At 38.3% G+C, this 17,285-nt stretch overlaps 1 protein-coding gene across 9 annotated transcripts in view; it reads left to right on the top strand.

Annotated features, from left to right (window-relative positions):
- Positions 1-17,285, top strand: part of CARMIL1 (capping protein regulator and myosin 1 linker 1) — a 200,486-nt gene that overhangs the window by 81,868 nt on the left and 101,333 nt on the right. For all 9 annotated transcript variants that reach the window (XM_040586308.1, XM_040586309.1, XM_040586310.1 and 6 more), the window contains 7 exons: positions 2,560-2,619; positions 4,840-4,961; positions 6,951-7,048; positions 7,395-7,465; positions 7,602-7,675; positions 12,817-12,892; positions 15,976-16,064. In XM_040586308.1, the coding sequence (XP_040442242.1) occupies positions 2,560-2,619; positions 4,840-4,961; positions 6,951-7,048; positions 7,395-7,465; positions 7,602-7,675; positions 12,817-12,892; positions 15,976-16,064 (590 nt within the window). The remainder of the gene's footprint in view (positions 1-2,559; positions 2,620-4,839; positions 4,962-6,950; positions 7,049-7,394; positions 7,466-7,601; positions 7,676-12,816; positions 12,893-15,975; positions 16,065-17,285) is intronic.

Raw genomic sequence — 17,285 nt, 5'->3', positions numbered from 1 at the left:
ACAGATAAGTGTATGAAATATTTGTGGGAGGGTAATTCAGGTTTGTGATCATATTTCTAGTGCCAGTTTTCATTAGGTTTTGATGGAAAAAATAGGGACTGTGAAATTAACTGTCTTGGTAACTGAAGGGTCCCTAAATGAGAGGCACTCGTAGCCTTTTAAGAGGATTTTTAAAAAACATAATTTCATGTCATAAATTAGGTTATGCTTTTTAAAACTTTAAAAAAATTATTTCATAGTTTGAGGTAGATGATGTTTAGAACATGTGCTATATTTTTGCTGAAAATCAAGGACTGTAAAAATCCATGTTTTTAAGTAGAAGAATGAACCAAAGGTAACTATGGAGATATTGCCACGTTTCCTGGTATTTGTTAATTCCAGTCAAGTTGACTTTTGCGGATTGGATTCTTGACTCTGGATCTGTGTAAACTTTTATCAGGAGTAAAAAATAATTTTTGATGATGTGTACATATATATATATATATATATATGTTTGCACATGTACAGTACTTTGAAGGTTCTGCTTTTGCTAATCTGGTAGGTAGATAATTTACCAAAAAGGAAGGATTTCGGTCACAGAAATTTTTCCTAAAATTTTATTGTGATTTGGGTAAGCAAATGTTAGCTAGTCTCATATGTTTAATTTGACTAGCACTGGAGAAAAAGAGCCTTTCACTTCTATGCATGTAGTCTAGCTTATTGCAGTAGCCCAAACCAAAAGCTTCTATGTATATATATATATTTTTTTCTTTCTTTCTGGCCTGAGGACATGCCCTGTCATCACAAAAGATTGCCAGTCTTAGTTTAGAAATTAGGCACTGAAGAGGCCTGAAGAGAAGTGAACATCTTGCCTTTGGAAAAATGCAAGGTGTCCGTGTAGGACTGGGAAGATGCTTGTGCTGATTCTGCTTCTTCTGCCCCTGTTCCCTCCGCACACTCACTCGTAAGCAGATGTGATGGCACCCCTGTGGTCTGAAACTGCCTGTTAGCTGTGGATGCTGCCCCTACAGCAGAATAAGTGAAATGAAGCACATGAAGACTCCTCAAAAACTAAAATTCGGTCACTAAGTTAGGCCTTTTGTGGTAGGTGAACTTTGCACAGATATAGCTGAGGAGTGCTTATATCTTCTGATGCTTTCAAATCATGAGGGGCAACTGAAGGGAAAAAGATTCAGAAAATAGGCAACAAAGAACAAACAGACAGTAATAACATCTTCAATCTCTGCAGCTGTGAGTGGCTAATGTAGCTAAATGCTTAAAAAAGGTCATCTTTTTCATTAAACACCTCTAAATTTTAGTGCATTCTAAATCATAACTATTTTAATCACAGTTTTTTGGGCAGCTTGATCCTCTGCTAACAATGTTCATGCCTACTTACAGATTTGGCAGTGAGATCTTGGTGTTTAGGAGCATTCCCTACTATCTTGCTACTTTCTGAAAAACTTTTAGCTGGTTCTTATGGCTGGAAACTGGTACCTCCATCCCGACTTCCCAATGTGCTGTTGCAGCCTTTGCAGAGAGACTTGAGAGCTGCATCTGGGTTCTGAGCACCCCAAGAGTTGTTCAGGGCTGTCTTTAAAAAAAAAATTACCACAAATACAGAAATAGAGTATTATGGTGTTTGCCAGTTAGCCTGGGAGCACCTGACTGTGAACCTAGGATAAGATAAAGTACAGGAAACTGCAATTCCAACAGACTGCTCAGTTACAATGGTTTTAATGATAAGTAAAAGGAAATGACGGTGCTAATTTCTTGCCCTGTAGTTATGATTCAGTCAAGGAGGTTTGTTTCTTTCTGCATACTCACATGTCAAGTCGTTTGTCTCCGTAGCCGTGAATTCAGATCTTAGCACACTCCCTGTAGCTCTAGATTTGTCCTTGGAGAAGAGGACTTCCCTGCCTTCTTCTAAGTTTCCATTTGAGTTCAGTATATTCACCCTTCTTCCCTGCCTATCCCATTGTCCAGATAACCCACTCAGGCAAACAAATGTATGACTTCCTCTCATACTTACAGACGTGCAAAAGTAGTCTCAAGCATTTATATATCTATATGTCTATTTATATATGGTATTTTGATTTATATATGTATCTATAAAAGTTTGTGTGTGCATGTCCCTTCAGCTTCTGTGCAGTAAAATTTTTCACATCTGTGATCAGTGTAACTGATGAAAGAATAATTGTGATGCTGTAAATATTGTAATTAATGGTTATTCAGTCACAAGAGTACGTATCAGTAGGGTGTTGTATAAACAATGCTTTTATAGTAAAATTTTGTTTAAAACTTTATTATAAGCTTATATGCTTATAGCAAAGCATCCAACGTGGTATTCCTGTAACTTCTAATAACCATTTGAACCTGTAACAAGTGAATGTTAAGTGTTCTTTTACTGAAAAAAGCAATCAGATAGGATACTAACAAATACTTAGTGTTGATTACAGAAATCGATGTAGAATAATAATAGTAGCCTTGCTCAAGGTTTTCTTAACCTTATTGAAAAGCGTAAGTACTCTTTAAAATAAGATGATTGCACTAATGTGGCATTTTCTTTTTTAACTACAGTTAGAACTAACTTTCAGCTACTTGGAAATCCAAGGAGTAACTTCCAATAAACCGGGGCAGGTAAGTGTATTCTAGATAAAAGATACATGTTTACTCATTGCTAAATCTGTTCCAGTCAAGGAGGTAATACTCTAATATGCAGGTGTCCCCATGCAGTGAGCACACTGACATTTGCATGCTTACATTAATGCTGCTTTCAAATCTTAGTAATGATAAGAATTTAAAGAATCAATTTTAGCAACATGTTGTGCAGGTGGGATGATGAAAAGAAGTGATTTTTTTTTTTTCTAGTTCAATGTGGTACAAGTTTTCATTTTTCTTCTAAGTGAGTATTTTTCTCAGAGAAGATAAAACAATGGGGGCTGGTGTATTATCATCACCACACAAGACTGAATGGCTTCTGTGGTGTGTACCTTTATGGTGAAGCCAAAAGCTACTGCTTACACTGCAGGCAGAAATGGTTTGCTTCCAGCTATTCTTGGTGCCGTTACTGTGCACCACGCAAAATACATTTGACAGCAAGTTACATGCTCAAAAAAGTGAATGTCAAAGAGAAAGGTGCTGAAAAGAAGAATGCCTTTAATACGTTTTTAATTCATAAGATGAACGTGTTGACAAGATTTGACAGTTCGATTGTATCAGTCTTCATGTGTTTCATGTGTGTTTGGCTTTTAAAGAGGTTTTTAAAAATAGGAGTGCGTGACACTTTATTTGAACTGTGAAAATCTCTCATTGTTTTTAACATGTTGTCTTTTTAATCTGGCTTTTGAAGGCTTCTGGGGGGAGTGGGGCGGGGGTGTAGGTCCAGATGCTTACTATTTTAATGGGGCGACATTTAGTAAATTCTATGTGGTTTTGTGGCTTTATTTATTTAAGGTATTAAAATGCCATTTAGTTAATGCTAATTATTCCTGGAGGCATAGACGATCACTGTTGTAGCAGGGCTTACAAGGGATTTTCAGCAGCCTCACTTAGCATACCATTTTTCTAAAATATTTTTTAAGGTTTTGCATGTTCACATTCATTTGTGTTTTAAATGTGTAAGGCTTACAGCTGAAGGCAGGCAGAATCCTGGATTATTGCTTATGAGGCAAATGGTATTGTTGCAATTTTCCTGCAAACAGTGTTAAATCTGATACCTGAAGGACGTAGTCTTGTGCTAGGCATCTGGCAGAAAGCTGTGAAGAGCTTCCCGCTGTAAGATAAGTGAACAAATGGACAGAGTTACGTAGGGAACTGTTAATATCGATGGTGATGAAAACCAGTAGTAACTTGCCCACTTGTTCATCACGGCAACAGGTTCAGAAAGGAGTTGAATTGGTGGGAAAAGGTGTGAAGACTCCCGGTGTGCTTTTGCGATAATACAACCTCTTTGAGGATTATCCTGATGATAACCCTAGACATGAACTGGGAACCAGTTTCAATAAAAAATGATCTTCTGTAGGATACTATGCAGTGTCCCCTCTTTTACTATCTGTCTGTGCTTCTTATTTATTCCTAATACTACCTTTTTACTGTGTATGCACAGCTCCTCATCTAAAAGAGTTCATGACTTGGACTGTGCTAAATATTCACACTGGAGAATACATTGCTTACTGTGGTGCAGCCAAAAGCAGCAGCAGACCTGATCTGTCAGTCATACTGTAATCTGGTTTGTTTGTGAACATTCAATATGTAAACAGAGATGGGTTGCAAAAGGCTTTATTTCACCCCCCCCTCCCCCCCCCCCCGAAGCCCATATCTACCAGACAGCAGGACAGATATGTTAGCCGAGTTGCTGCTTCATCTGAACTGAGACAAAATATTAATGTAACATTTTCTTAAATGTTATAGATCAAAGCATTAGAGCTTTTCTAGAGGATCAGAGCCATTAAAGACTTTTACTTTTTGCTGGAGGAAGCAGGCCCTGCTTGTTCAATAGTTTCCTGTCAGACTGCGCTCACTTCTCTTGGTGTTCTGGGACGTGTGTCAAAAGAGGACAATGCTGTGGAAAGTTCTTGGTTTTCAAAGCGTCAGCTGAGGTCAGGATCCTTTGAAAATTTTATTCCTGTGGGAAGCAGGGCACCATTAGGAAAAGCAAAGTTTGAGTACGAGGGTCTTCCATATTCAAGAACAACTTTCAAAAACTTTACTTGGGAGCATTGCTGTGTCATGTCTTAAAGAATAACAGAATCCTACCAGCATGCAAAGCATTCAGCTGGCATTCAGTGTGCTCTCCTTTTTAAATGGACATGAATTATATGATACCCAGTTCTTGCCCTCATGCCATCTTATTTATAGTTGATTATGGAAACTGAGAAATGCAGCATCTCCATGAAGATGGCGTCCTCGGAGGATGTGAACGAGGTGCTGGCGCACATTGGGACCTGCCTCAGGAAGATATTCCCTGGACTCTCACCAGTGTAAGTGTCTTTTAGGGCACCTCTAATGGTTATAGATTGTGCAGAAATGGTGACAAGCCACCACTTCTTGTCCACTTGTCTCCCCACCCTGACCTCAGAAATGCACTGAGGATATGAGAAACACTTTGAGGCAAGCACTGAGCTTGTCCAGGTGTATGGCAGAACCAGGAGGCAGGGCAGAGCACAGGTAGACTATGCGTGGTCTGTAGGGTTGCAAGAATCTTTTGTTTTAAAGGGCGATGCAGGCATTTGGAGTCTTAACTTTTAATTTTGCCTTGTTGCCTTTCCAACTTCAAATATAGCTTAGATTCTGGGGTTTATTGTTATTTACTCCTTTTTTGTTTTGTTCTGTGTCCTGTCCCATTACTTGCCACACACACACACCCCCACACCCCATCCTGAAGTAAAATCTGAGTTGGGAGAGAAGGGAAAAGTTGTGTTCACTTTCAGCGTTTGTGAAATGATGCACGTGCTTGGGAGTCTTGTTCTTCAAAACTGAGCTCTGGGCTGTCTTGTTATATACTTCCCATGGTTTAAATGGCTCCTTGGATCATGTGTCTCCCTTTCTAGCTTTATTGCGCTGCTTCTTTATTCATTGTTCCTGCCTTTTGGTTTTCTCTTGTATTTGAGCCTCTGAGTAGTTTTTCTTCATTTTATTTTCTTCCTTCTCTCTGTCCTTGCCTCGTCTTCATTACTCTCGATCAGATCAGGCAGCTCTACTATTGTGCTTTTCAGCTCCTGGTTTTTCAGCAACATTAGAGAAAATGGACTGTGCAAAAGAGTTTTCCTAAACATGTTGATTTTTATAAGTGAACTTTCATAACAGACATTAGATATGAATTGTCAGCCTAAATTTGTATGGTTTATTTTGGGTACAAGTCTTCATTATTCACCTTTCCTGTAGGTGGAGTAGGAAATAAGTTCATAAACGCTGGGTGGCAGTTTCTTTTTTTATTTTTACTCTCAGTTTTACTCTGTGGCAGTATTACTAACTGCCTTTAATGGAGATTGAGCTCTTCCTTCAAAAAGCATGCATACAAGTGAATATTTATGAGCAGATTTGACATAAAACATCAGTAATGATATGAGAAATGCAGGCAGAAAGAGTAGAGTGAAGAGGGTTGCAAGGCTCTTGCATGTTCTTCTTGGGTGTCTGTGAAGGCCTTGAGCTCTATACATTTTTTCTCTGGGCTTTCTTGAGAACGTTGCTGGAGCATTTTTGGTAGTGGTATGGAGTCCTTGCTTCCCAGAAAAGAAATCTTGCTCTTTTATCAGATGGCACAGCTCTCCAAAATGAAGATATTGGGGATTTGTGTGGATGATGTGACCAGAATAGGCAAGAAGGGGGGGAAGAAGTTTCTCCTGTTAATATCTCTTATTAATTCTTCTGTGCTGTTTTATGGAATTCTGCAGTTTATGAAGCAGTCTTGTCATTCAGAAGAACAGATGATTTCATTTCTTAAAGGGCAGCAAGGGATTGTGTTTCTTTCTGGGGGAGGAAGAAAACTATCAAATTACAGACTGAAGCTGGGTGTCTAGAGTACAGCCTAGAGGTCGCATGTAGCTACTCAGCATGCTCTGTGGCTCTTTGCACCATAGTGCTTTTACTGCATAAAAGCAATGTATAAACAGCAGTGGTTTCAGGGTAACCAATAATAGCATATCTCTCCCTATTTTGGATGTCCTTGTGTTAGATGAGGGCCACAAGTCTCCTTAGCTTCAGTGATCTTGTCCACAGACTGACTGAGTTGCTCCAGTAGTTATAGGGTTAATCATTAGAAAGAAAAATAAATGTTACTGCTACTGGGCTGCATCATGACATGTGTGACTTTTAGGTAGAGAAGTTAATTGTATTAAAGATTAATATTAAAGTTGTATTGTTCTATGCACTCATTTAAAATTATACCTGAAATAAAGATGAATTATGAGTTTAAAAATACTTTCAAAATCATGAATGATTTCTTTTTTTCCCCCCCCCTTTGCCTCTAGGAGGATTCTGAAAAAAGTAACTATGGAGCCTTCAGAAAGACTGGCTAATCTCCAGGCCCTGTGGGACAGTCAGACAGTGGCAGAACTTGGACCTTGTGGTAAGTATGAATTTAAAGGCTCAAATATAAAAAGCCTGGAAATGCAACGTCAGGAAGTTTAATTCTATTTCTGGCAGAAGCTTGTAAAGGTGTAATTAGTTGTAAGGTGTAATTAGTATGGAGCAGACTTCTGATTGGTAGGTGAAGGCACTATATTAAGCTTTCTTGCAGCCTACCAGGCAAAGATAGGATAGCCTCAGTTTGTTTCAACAGTACAATGGACACCCTTCTGAGAGAAAGAGGGAGTGAGTTTGAAAGACTGGATCTTTAAGTATAAGTATTAAAGTATTTTTAGATGTTTGTTTGTTTTACTGTTATGTTAAATATTCCCTTGGGTTGTTTTTAGGAGGCTTTTCACAGATGTATGCCTGTGTTTGTGATTGGCTGGGATTTCCCTATAGAGAAGAAGTACAGTGGGTAAGTACATGTCTTGTTCTGAGCTCTTGTCAGCTAACTGTACAAATGATGAAAGAACAGGTAAATCATAGCACTTGGGGGGAAAAAAGCACCAAACAGTTCTGTAAAGATGTAGTTTGTTATGTATTTTTAACAGGATGTTGATACAATATATCTGACACAAGATACCAGAGAGCTGAATTTGCAAGACTTCAGTCACCTTGACCACAGGTAAACAATATGCAGGAATCACACTAACATTTTTCAAACTTTCCTTGTTTCCCCTCGCAATAGGGTTGGCCTGCTGTTCCTGAAGTGGGATGGTCCCATAGCTATTACTTGAATGTGTAGACCTCTGAAACGACCATCTGTAGTGGATCTAGTTTTCGGCACAAAGCTGCTGGTTTTGCACAAAAGGCCCCACAGAGACCACATTTCATTGAGGAGCCTGAGAAGATAAATATATTTTGCTATTGGAAGCACTCCAAATAGCAGATAGATATTTTTCCTGTGATGGTGGATATAAGAGATCAAATTCAGCAGAGAAAACATGCAACCGCATATGGTTGGCAAAGCAAAAAAGGAAATTATGCAGTCTTTACTCATGCAGAATCTTTTTCTCATGGTGTACGCAGTAAAGGAAATTATTGTTGTTAGAAAGTTAGTAGAAGTTGTTCATCTGAATCCCAGGCAGTGGTTTCTCCACTTACAACAGATCCTGTAAAAAATGGGTACTTCCAGAAAGGAATTATCTGAGAATATTTTTACTATGAGATACTGAGACTAAACTAAGTGTTGTGTTTGGTTTACTGAATTTAGCTGGCTGAGAAAACTGGATTCTGAGAAAGTTGAATCTGAAGATATTTAAGTAGGTGGAAGTGGGACTCTTAACTAAAGTCCATCATTATACAAGGAAAATGATCAATTTAAGAAACTGTAAATAAGACAGAGAAGGATTTGTTTATTTGGGAAAGTCCAATGGAAGAATTAAGAATCTGTCAGAGGTACAGCGTTAAAATATTGTATCAGGAAGGCTGAACATGGAGATGGGCAAATAGAAGTATTTTGTCATTGCAGTCTTTGCAGCTTTAAGCTATCTAGTATGTAAACTCAAAAAACTCCACTCAAATACTTACTCAGCTTCTGTGATGGACTTTCACGATCTGCACTGAATCCCATGGCAAAGTTATTAAGCTGTACCTGCATTGAGTAATTCAGGTGTAACTTGAACAAGACTACAGGGCTGCAACTAGTGCATGACAGATGTAGCCAAAGACTGGTTGGTTTTGGTTAAGCCTTGGTGAGAGGAGATAAGGAAGTGAATACTGTTGAGCACAAGTAAATGTGGGACAAGAACATAAGGATGCTTTAAACATTTTGCTGAGAAGACCATGGGGCATTCTTGAGAAAGTGACTTACAGATACTCAGCTTCAACAGAAATTAAATGTTTGAACAATTTATTGGGAGTGAAAAATATTACTCGCTAGGAAAGAGTGGATAGAAGTGTTTTAAGTATTTAGAATATCACAGCCTGTTCAAATGAGTTGATTTTTGGAAAACGGAATAATGGGTTTGTTGCTTCACAAAAGCTTTTTGTAGCAGTATACCTTACAAAATTGACACCACTGAGGACATATATTTGTGTTTTTAATAAAAGTCTTTATTAAATGTCTCATGACTGTGTAAGTCCAAAGATTCAAAACAATTTTGAAGCCATTTACATGTGGAATCCATCTTGTGATGAGCATTTCTACATGTTAGACTGAACTGACAAAAAGATTTTGGGTTGAAATTTCAAGTAAATTTTTTAGGAAGCCAAAGCCTTATGTTAATCATTAAAAATATGAATTAGGATCTGAGATCCCAGTCAATTGAAGACTGTATGAGAATGTTTTGTGATATATTTAGCACAGTGAGAATGCTATAAATTTAACAATATGCTATCATGCTTGGATTTTGAAAGACTGCTACATATCTTGTCCACCTAATTTTTGGGATTGCTGAAATGATACACTTGATGTTCTGGAGAAGCTCTGAACCAAAGTAGGCTGGATATACCAGTTCTCTAGATACAGGGGCTGTGCATTGCAAAAATAAACAATATGTGGTTTTCCTAGTAAAGCATTTCTGTTAGAGGTCAGCATAAAATGGCATAAATTATAGATTAATTTAAGTTCCCAGAGCGCCTGTCACTTAGAGTGCATAGCGTGGCTTGTCACATGGGAGCATCACTTCTGAGGTTTTATCTGAAGTTATATTGTGCTGTGAACCATATAATTGTTTAAGACAACAAAAAAAGACTGCAAGTGAACAGGGCTTATTTAATGCAGTAGCATGATTTTCATCTGTGTAGCGTATGTTTTAGCATATTTGGAAATTCAGAAAATTGTCAAAGTGTGATTGGTTAGATTTTTTTTGCTTTGTGCCATTTAGATTTCTTGCCATCTTAAATACAGTGGAGGACAGAGATGTTGAAAAAACATGAAGACATTAGATAAGCTTGAATGTTGTTGAAGCTTGGACAAATTTTCTGCATTCCAGAAGAACAGAATCTGTTTTCATTTTAAGATGGCACAGACTCGCATTTTGTAAATCTTTTTTCTTTTTTTTTTCTCCTGGATAGTAATTTAGTAAACAAACCAACTCTGTATAACTCAATGAGGGAAAATTATGAGAAGGCCCTGCTTTTGGAAATGGTTGTTTGTGTTCTTTCATACTGTACTGTAAAAGAATTCAGATAATTCATGGTACAACATCTAGAATTTAATAGAATAAAGTGAATAAAGCAGTATATAATTTTAGAAAGGAAAACTCAATGACAAGTGCAAGGAGGTAGAGGTAAATTCCTAAAGGACCCTCACTGGTCAGGAGCACTCTCAAAAATTTGAACAAAATGAAAAAAAAGACTAAATTATATAGTTTCTTCTTAAAATTGGATGGTAGAATCAGATAAAGCAGAGTTTCTATACAGTAAGGCTCCTGCGGTAGAGGCAGGTGTGCCACTGTTCAGGCAGGTGGGGTGCAGGGGGCGGTTAGCAGTTGGTGTTACTGATGGGCGCCAATGTCTGTGCTCGTCTCGGGTTTGAGCAAACGGGCCTCTTGGATACTGCAGAAGACTAAACTATTTAAAGATGAGGATATGCAAATCAGCTGGGTTGATCTGTTTTAAAATACTCCTGTCCTGCTGCAGCAACGTTCCTTTAACTTCTTGAAAGTGCGATGGTTTTCCCAGCCACGCTTGAGCACCCGCTGTCCTCCAGCTGTTTCCCTCCCAGGCCTGGGGAGGGAAGGCGAGAAGGGGATGGCCTCAGGCAAGTTCTGCCTGCAGCCACTCTCCTGCCCAGAAGTTACTGAGCTCTTGACAGCCCTCCGAGCTGGCTTACCAGCTCTCTGGTAGTGTAAACACTTGCAGCTAGCGATCCCTAATCATTGTCCCTCTGATCCTTTGGAGGAACTGGGCTGCTGCTAATGGCTGAAATACAGCTGCTGCTGGTGCCTCCTGCCTCTTCTGGGGCTGGTGGTCCACAGGATGAACAGCTCTGTTCTACCAGTGTGATGGTGATACTGTCAGCCTGTCCAACGTTTGCCTTGCAGCGTTCACCACCAGCTGTGGCTAGCTAATTACCACTGAGTGGATAAAGCAAAATTACACCTGAAAAATTATGTTCATTACACTTCCAAGGCAAAGGCACTGGCAAGAGGGCCATCAAAGCTGCTCAGTCATTACCTTTTTACTGATTGCGCCAGGGGAAGGCAGAGGAGGAACAAAGTTCTGTGTGTGGACATTCCTTACTCCATGGGAAAGTTCCTGCCTGCCCAGCCTAAAGAGAAAACAGCTCCAGGTTGCTGTTTTTCCTCCCCACTAATATTTCACTAGTCAGTTACTGCTTTACATGGAGATGAAGTGTCTGTGTGTAGGAGCAAACACAATGAGGTGGACAGAAATAGATCTATATGCTTCATGAAGCTGATTGCCGTGCCAGTGGAAATGAATTCACCACGAGACTTGATGTGTGCTGTGAACAAGATGGAAAACAGGCTTAATCACTGAAGGGCACCACACACTAGTTCCTCTGCAGGAGTGTGAAAATGCTCTGTTTGCATGGGTGTCGCAGTTGGTGGGCTACAGTCTTTTGATGCACCTTCGTACCGTTACCTTAGTGATGGGCTTGTGCTTCCAAATCTAGCAACTGCAGCTCCCAGTATAGCCTGCTGAAGGCTTGTCCATACCATGTTGCCTTGTCTCCTGGTTTTCCTATGTGTTTATCAACCACTCTGAAGTGTCTGAATGTTCTTAGAGAAACACAGAAGGCGGGTAAGAAGGAAGATGGGAGAAGAGTACTGCATGTTTCATGTAGATCTGTGCCTACCTGCATATGTCCTGAATGAAAAGCTGGGGCGGGGGATGATGATGGGGGGACAGGGACATCAGCTTATAAAAGCCAATGCTTTTAAATTTCTCCTATAAAAGCCAATGCTTTTAAATTTCTTCCTGCAAAAGCTGAGGCTGGGTGACACTGTTTTGCTGGCCTGATAAGTTCACGTATATTACACCTTTTTGTTTCACTATAGAGACAAGGGCTTTCTAAGTAGCTGTTAAGTCCTAATGTAGGTGTATATACGTATTTATATTATTATTATATATATTAATGTGTTACATTGGAATGATCCAAGTGCTGTGCTGCTAAATAGTGTGCTAGTGCTTGACGAATGATTCTGCTGGGGGTTAGTGTATGGACATGACATTTATCAATGTCTGTTATTGGAGAAACTGAACAGAGTGAGCAGATCACATTAAGAGGCTTGTGATGAAGAAAACGGGAATAATTTAGAATTTTATTTGTTAAATCCCTTTTACAATTAAGGAGGTTTTGTGCTGAGAGTCACATTATCCTTTTGCAGGTCTCCTGCATCCTGAGGGAATTAAACTATAGAGATGAGACAAGGAGGTGTTCCCTAGAAGCGTTCAGTCATGGAATTATATTAAATCATCAGACTGCCAAAAAGCTTTTTAGTGTCATAGTAAATTATAATTAGAGGTGATTAAGAAGCTTAAATATGTCACATGCTGAAGAAAAAGTAATGCTAAAAGTAAGAATGGCAACCCAGACAAATTCCTGATTTAAAAATTCATGCTACAATGGATGTCAGTTGGCCAGTCAAAAATTTCTATTAAAATACAAGAAAGACACACAGCTGCTAGTGATAACTTATTTTTCAGAATGCAGAGCTTTCTGTAATGAGGATTATAGGCAATTAGCATTGCAAAAGCACGGAGAATTAGATATGGAAGAACACTTAAGAGATTGTTTCAAATGACCAAAGCTGACAGTTATATGAAATGTGTGTAAAAGTGTTTTTCTTTTTCTAGAGACTTAATACCTATAGTTGCTGCTCTGGAGTATAATCAGTGGTTTACAAAGCTGTCCTCCAAGGATCTGAAATTAGTAAGTAATACATTGAAATAGTATACCTGCTCCTACCAGGCTGTGCTGTGTTATAGAGGATGCTATTACATTTTCCAAGGTGAACTTTTTTAGGCAAGTACAACTTGGTAATCTATTGAAAATTTTTTCCCCCTTAACCATATAAGGAAAATATAAACTGTTGGATAGTTAATTTGTGCCATAGAAACACTGCCGAGAGTCAGGTCTTGCCAGAATTTCAAGCAAATAAATTTTGAAAATTTTGTTTGGCAATAGCAACAAACAACTAAATTTTGATGAGCATGTCCAGAGAAGGACAACAAAGCTGCTGAAGGGTCTAGAGAACAAATCTTACGATGAATAGCTCAGGGAACTGGGTGGTTTAGTCTGGAGGAGACTCAAGGGAGACCTTGTTGCTCTCTACAGCTACCAGAAAGGAGGGTGTAGGCAGGTGGGGGTTGGTCTCTTCTCCCAGATAACTAGTGACAAGGCAAGAGGAAATGGCTTCAAGCTACACCAGGTTTAGACTGGATATTAGGAAAAATTTCTTCACTGAAAGGGTGGTCTAGCATTAGAACAGGCTGCCCAGGGAAGTGGTGGAATATCACCATCGCTGAAGGTATTTAAAATAGATGTAGATGTCGTGCTTAGAGTCATGTTTTAGTGGTGGACTTGGCAATGTTAGGTTTATGGTTGGACTTGATGATATCAAAGGTCTTCTCCAACCTAAATGATTCTATGAATAACAGTAGCCTATAAAACTACTTAATTAAGTGTTGCTAGCTCCCCCAGACAATATTGAGTGACTAAATAGGAAACTAAGTTTAAAGCAGTCAGAAATCTCAGATGCTCTTTGGAGGTGGAATGAAAATACCAGGATTATGTTTTTTTTCCTCACTTATAAAGCAGGTTTTTCTTTATTTCCATTGCAACTTGATGGATTTTTTTTCTCCCAGTGGTCTGAAGCTAACCCTGTGTAGTAAATAAGCATGTAGTGATGTGTGACATAGATATTCTTCTGTATCAATTTTCTTCCTGAAAAGCAAAAAGGGCGCAAATCTAAACAAGTTGGACTACTGAAGAAAGGGCCAAGAAAATAAGTAGTTAGGTGACACTTAAAATATATCAAAATATACTATTTATTCTAACCTTGGAAGTTTATAGTCACAAGTAGAGTTAGTGGTTTGAGAAATTGCCTTTACACTTGCATCCAGAAGCTTTTGTCCTTAAAATGAAGGTTGAGTCTGATCTTGTTTAAATTGATGCAGTTTTATTGATCTCAAAACACTCTCATTGCATTCTGAAGCTATTGTTCTCCATGAAAATTCAGTAGAAGCTAGCTTATGCAATTCTTGGCAGAAGAGTAGACAAAAAACTTTTCTTTCTTGCTAGGACATCTTACTTGAAATTATGCATGGAATGAAACTGGCAGTATTTTTAATCCTGTTGTAGTTCACTGTTAAAATCAGTATTATTAAAAGGTACAATGCAGTTAATCAATTTCTGGTTCAATGAAATGAGATAGTTTGCTTAGTTAGAAGACTGGCCAATGTAGTTTGTTTAGAACAAGAACTGGCTGAATTATCTATCAGATATTTTTATGTGAAAGTTTTTTTTGCGTTCTTAGCAACTTCGTGTGGAAAACAAATGAAGTTTGTCAATCTTGAAAATGCATCAGTTCCTTAAAGGAAAAAAAAAAAATCTTCATCTTCCACACATTCTATTTTCAGTCAAAACCACCAGGAAATCATAAATTGTTGGACAGTAAATCCATGCCATAGGAACACTGCTGAGAGGGTCAGTATGAGGTCAGACATACCCAGAGGCCATTGAACACTTTGTGCTTCATGAGTCTGCTCTGGCACTGTGTTTGATAGACGGTATCCATCGTGTTTTTATAGTACATGGGTGAAACTTTCCACTTGCAATCACACTGCTGTAGAAGCATTATAATAATATTCTGAATTATTACAATATGGAAGGCAAATATAGAACTGGGAAGATGGCTGAGTTGACAGTCTTCAGAAAAATTGTCACTTTACCGTGTATAGGTTTAGTAAGATTTTGTATGTGCGTTGGTGTGGGTTTTTTTTTCCCCTCTTTCTTTTTAGGAGATTCAGTTAGTTTAAAAGTAAAAAAAAAATCCCACCAACAAACAACTAAACACAAACCCAACCAAACTAGAGAATGTCAGATTGTCATTAGAGACACAGATGTCCCAGGTATGAATGTCGTGGGTTTTTTTAAAGGTAGGCAACACAATAGTTTCACCACTTCATGATCATGACTGAAATTCAGCTTTAGACATCACATGAGCGTTGGTTAGTGTGAACTGTGAAAAAACAAAAGACAAATCCAGAAGCAAAATAAAAAGTTGTAATAAAAGGTGATTAGGTACAGAGTTCACTCTATGGCTTTTAAATCATTAAGGTTTTATGTATCTGTTTGAATCGGCATAGCAAACAAACTTGTTTTGTTATCATGTTTCATTCATGGTACTTGCAAATGTCTGTGCAAATTTCAACAACAGTAAGATCATGAGATGGGATTTACTGCTATGCAGGTTGAGAGAATTCCTACTGAAATACACTGGCCCTTAAGCACTGGTCCTTAGCAGTGTTTGGAGGACCTGTATCTAGAGTGCTTTTGCTCTTGAGTTTTTTGGGGGTATTTTTGTCTGCTTTACAATGTCTGTCTCTGTGTTTTGTTGTCATTCCTGGTCAGGCTTTAGTCTCCTTTGCACTAGTTGCCACTTTTTTCTGAAGTGGCATATGAACAAGATTTCTTTAAAAGTCAAGTTAGCATTTTTTCTGAATCACAGGGTTTGGGTTTTTTACTATCATTATAAAAAATTCTGCTCCCTATGATTAGGTGTTCCGATTCATAAATGGCTTGCTTTTAGTCTGCTTCTTGCTTCTCTGAGTCTTTTCCAGAAGCCCTCTGTTGCAACCTAATTCTCTCTTGGATGTTTCTGGTATTTTTGCTTACTATTTATGTATGACAAGTAGCTGGTAGTGGATCCCATTGTGATGTACAGCTTATAACTGAATAACTATCTGTTCCATGTTTGTGTTCTTTAACTCTGTTCTGTTTTTCTGTGGCAGTCCACTGATGTCTGTGAGCAGATACTGCGAGTGGTGAGTAGGTCCAGTCGATTGGAAGAACTGGTGCTAGAGAATGCTGGGCTTAGAACGTAAGTAATTCCTTTGAAATGTCTTTGAAATGTCACATTAGTTACTGCTTACTCCCAGTAAAAGGGAAGCGTGTTAGTCAGAATTAGCATTAAAAAAGCTTGTGCTCGATGTTTACCTTGTTCTGAGGAGCCTGTAGTCACAAGCTTTTAATCAGGTTTTCCAGAGGTTCCTTATGTCCAAGAAATCCCTTTAAACTGATGGTTTTTTTAAGATTCTGCCTGGAGATTTGGGTTAAGTGGAACAAAATGGATTGGATGAAAGCATAAACCCTAAATCAGCACACACCATTCCTCTCCAGATATGATTGCCAATAGAAGCATGGACACCTTTTTATCATTTAAAAAACAGTGTTTGAGGTTTTAAGAAAGCGTATTATTCCATATTGCGTAAGAGATTATTGTTTCTTTACCAAGCAAGCTCTTTTTATCTTACTGTGGACTTCTACATTAGCAACTTTTTAAAAGAAGCTAAAAGTAGATAATTAAGTTTAATGCCTTGCCATAGCCTTAAAAAAAAGGTACATAAAGGTAAGCCATACAATTTAATCCTTGCATATATTTTAAATATGGTAAGTTGTAGTTACTAGGCATTTGGGGTTTTTTTCCTTTACAGGAAATAGGAGCAAAGTTCCAGTGACAAACGAGCCCAGCTGGAAGTATTTGTAGCTTGCATTAGTGTCAGAGACCATATAGATAGGATAAACTCTAGCACTAATTTTTTTGTTAATAAAAAAAAATAAGTAGAAAGGTGGGAAAAACAACACTATACTGAATTACAAATAAAGAAGGGAAATGAGCACAGCAAAAATATTTGGTGTGCATTATGGTCTCCGCTTCCATTGTTTGGGTTGTCTTCTTTTTAAAATGGGTTTTGCATTGGAATACCTTTAAAAGAAGATACCCTAATTGACAGAGGAAACTTGAGGTCAGTTTGAAATTACAGCTAAACTTTCTGATCCCTAGTGCACTGCCTTTAATAGCTGTCAGTGAGACATAAGCCCTTGATTGTAATCGCGTTTTTCTTGCCATATGCACCATGAAACCCAGTGATAATAATTAACATTAAGAGATACATTGACTGCCTTTGCACATCGCTCACCTTAATTTATCACATTTGGATTAACTTGGTTCAGTTTTAATGGGACTTGACAGATAATCAACCTGTGAATTTGGTTTTCATGTCTCCATCTACATGCACAGCGTTTGGCATTTTGCCTTGGT

Source organism: Falco naumanni, chromosome 3 (genome assembly GCF_017639655.2).
Source record: "Falco naumanni isolate bFalNau1 chromosome 3, bFalNau1.pat, whole genome shotgun sequence".
Classification (NCBI taxonomy): domain Eukaryota; kingdom Metazoa; phylum Chordata; class Aves; order Falconiformes; family Falconidae; genus Falco; species Falco naumanni.
Note: the sequence above shows the minus strand (reverse complement) of the source record. Positions and strands in the feature narration are given on the sequence as shown.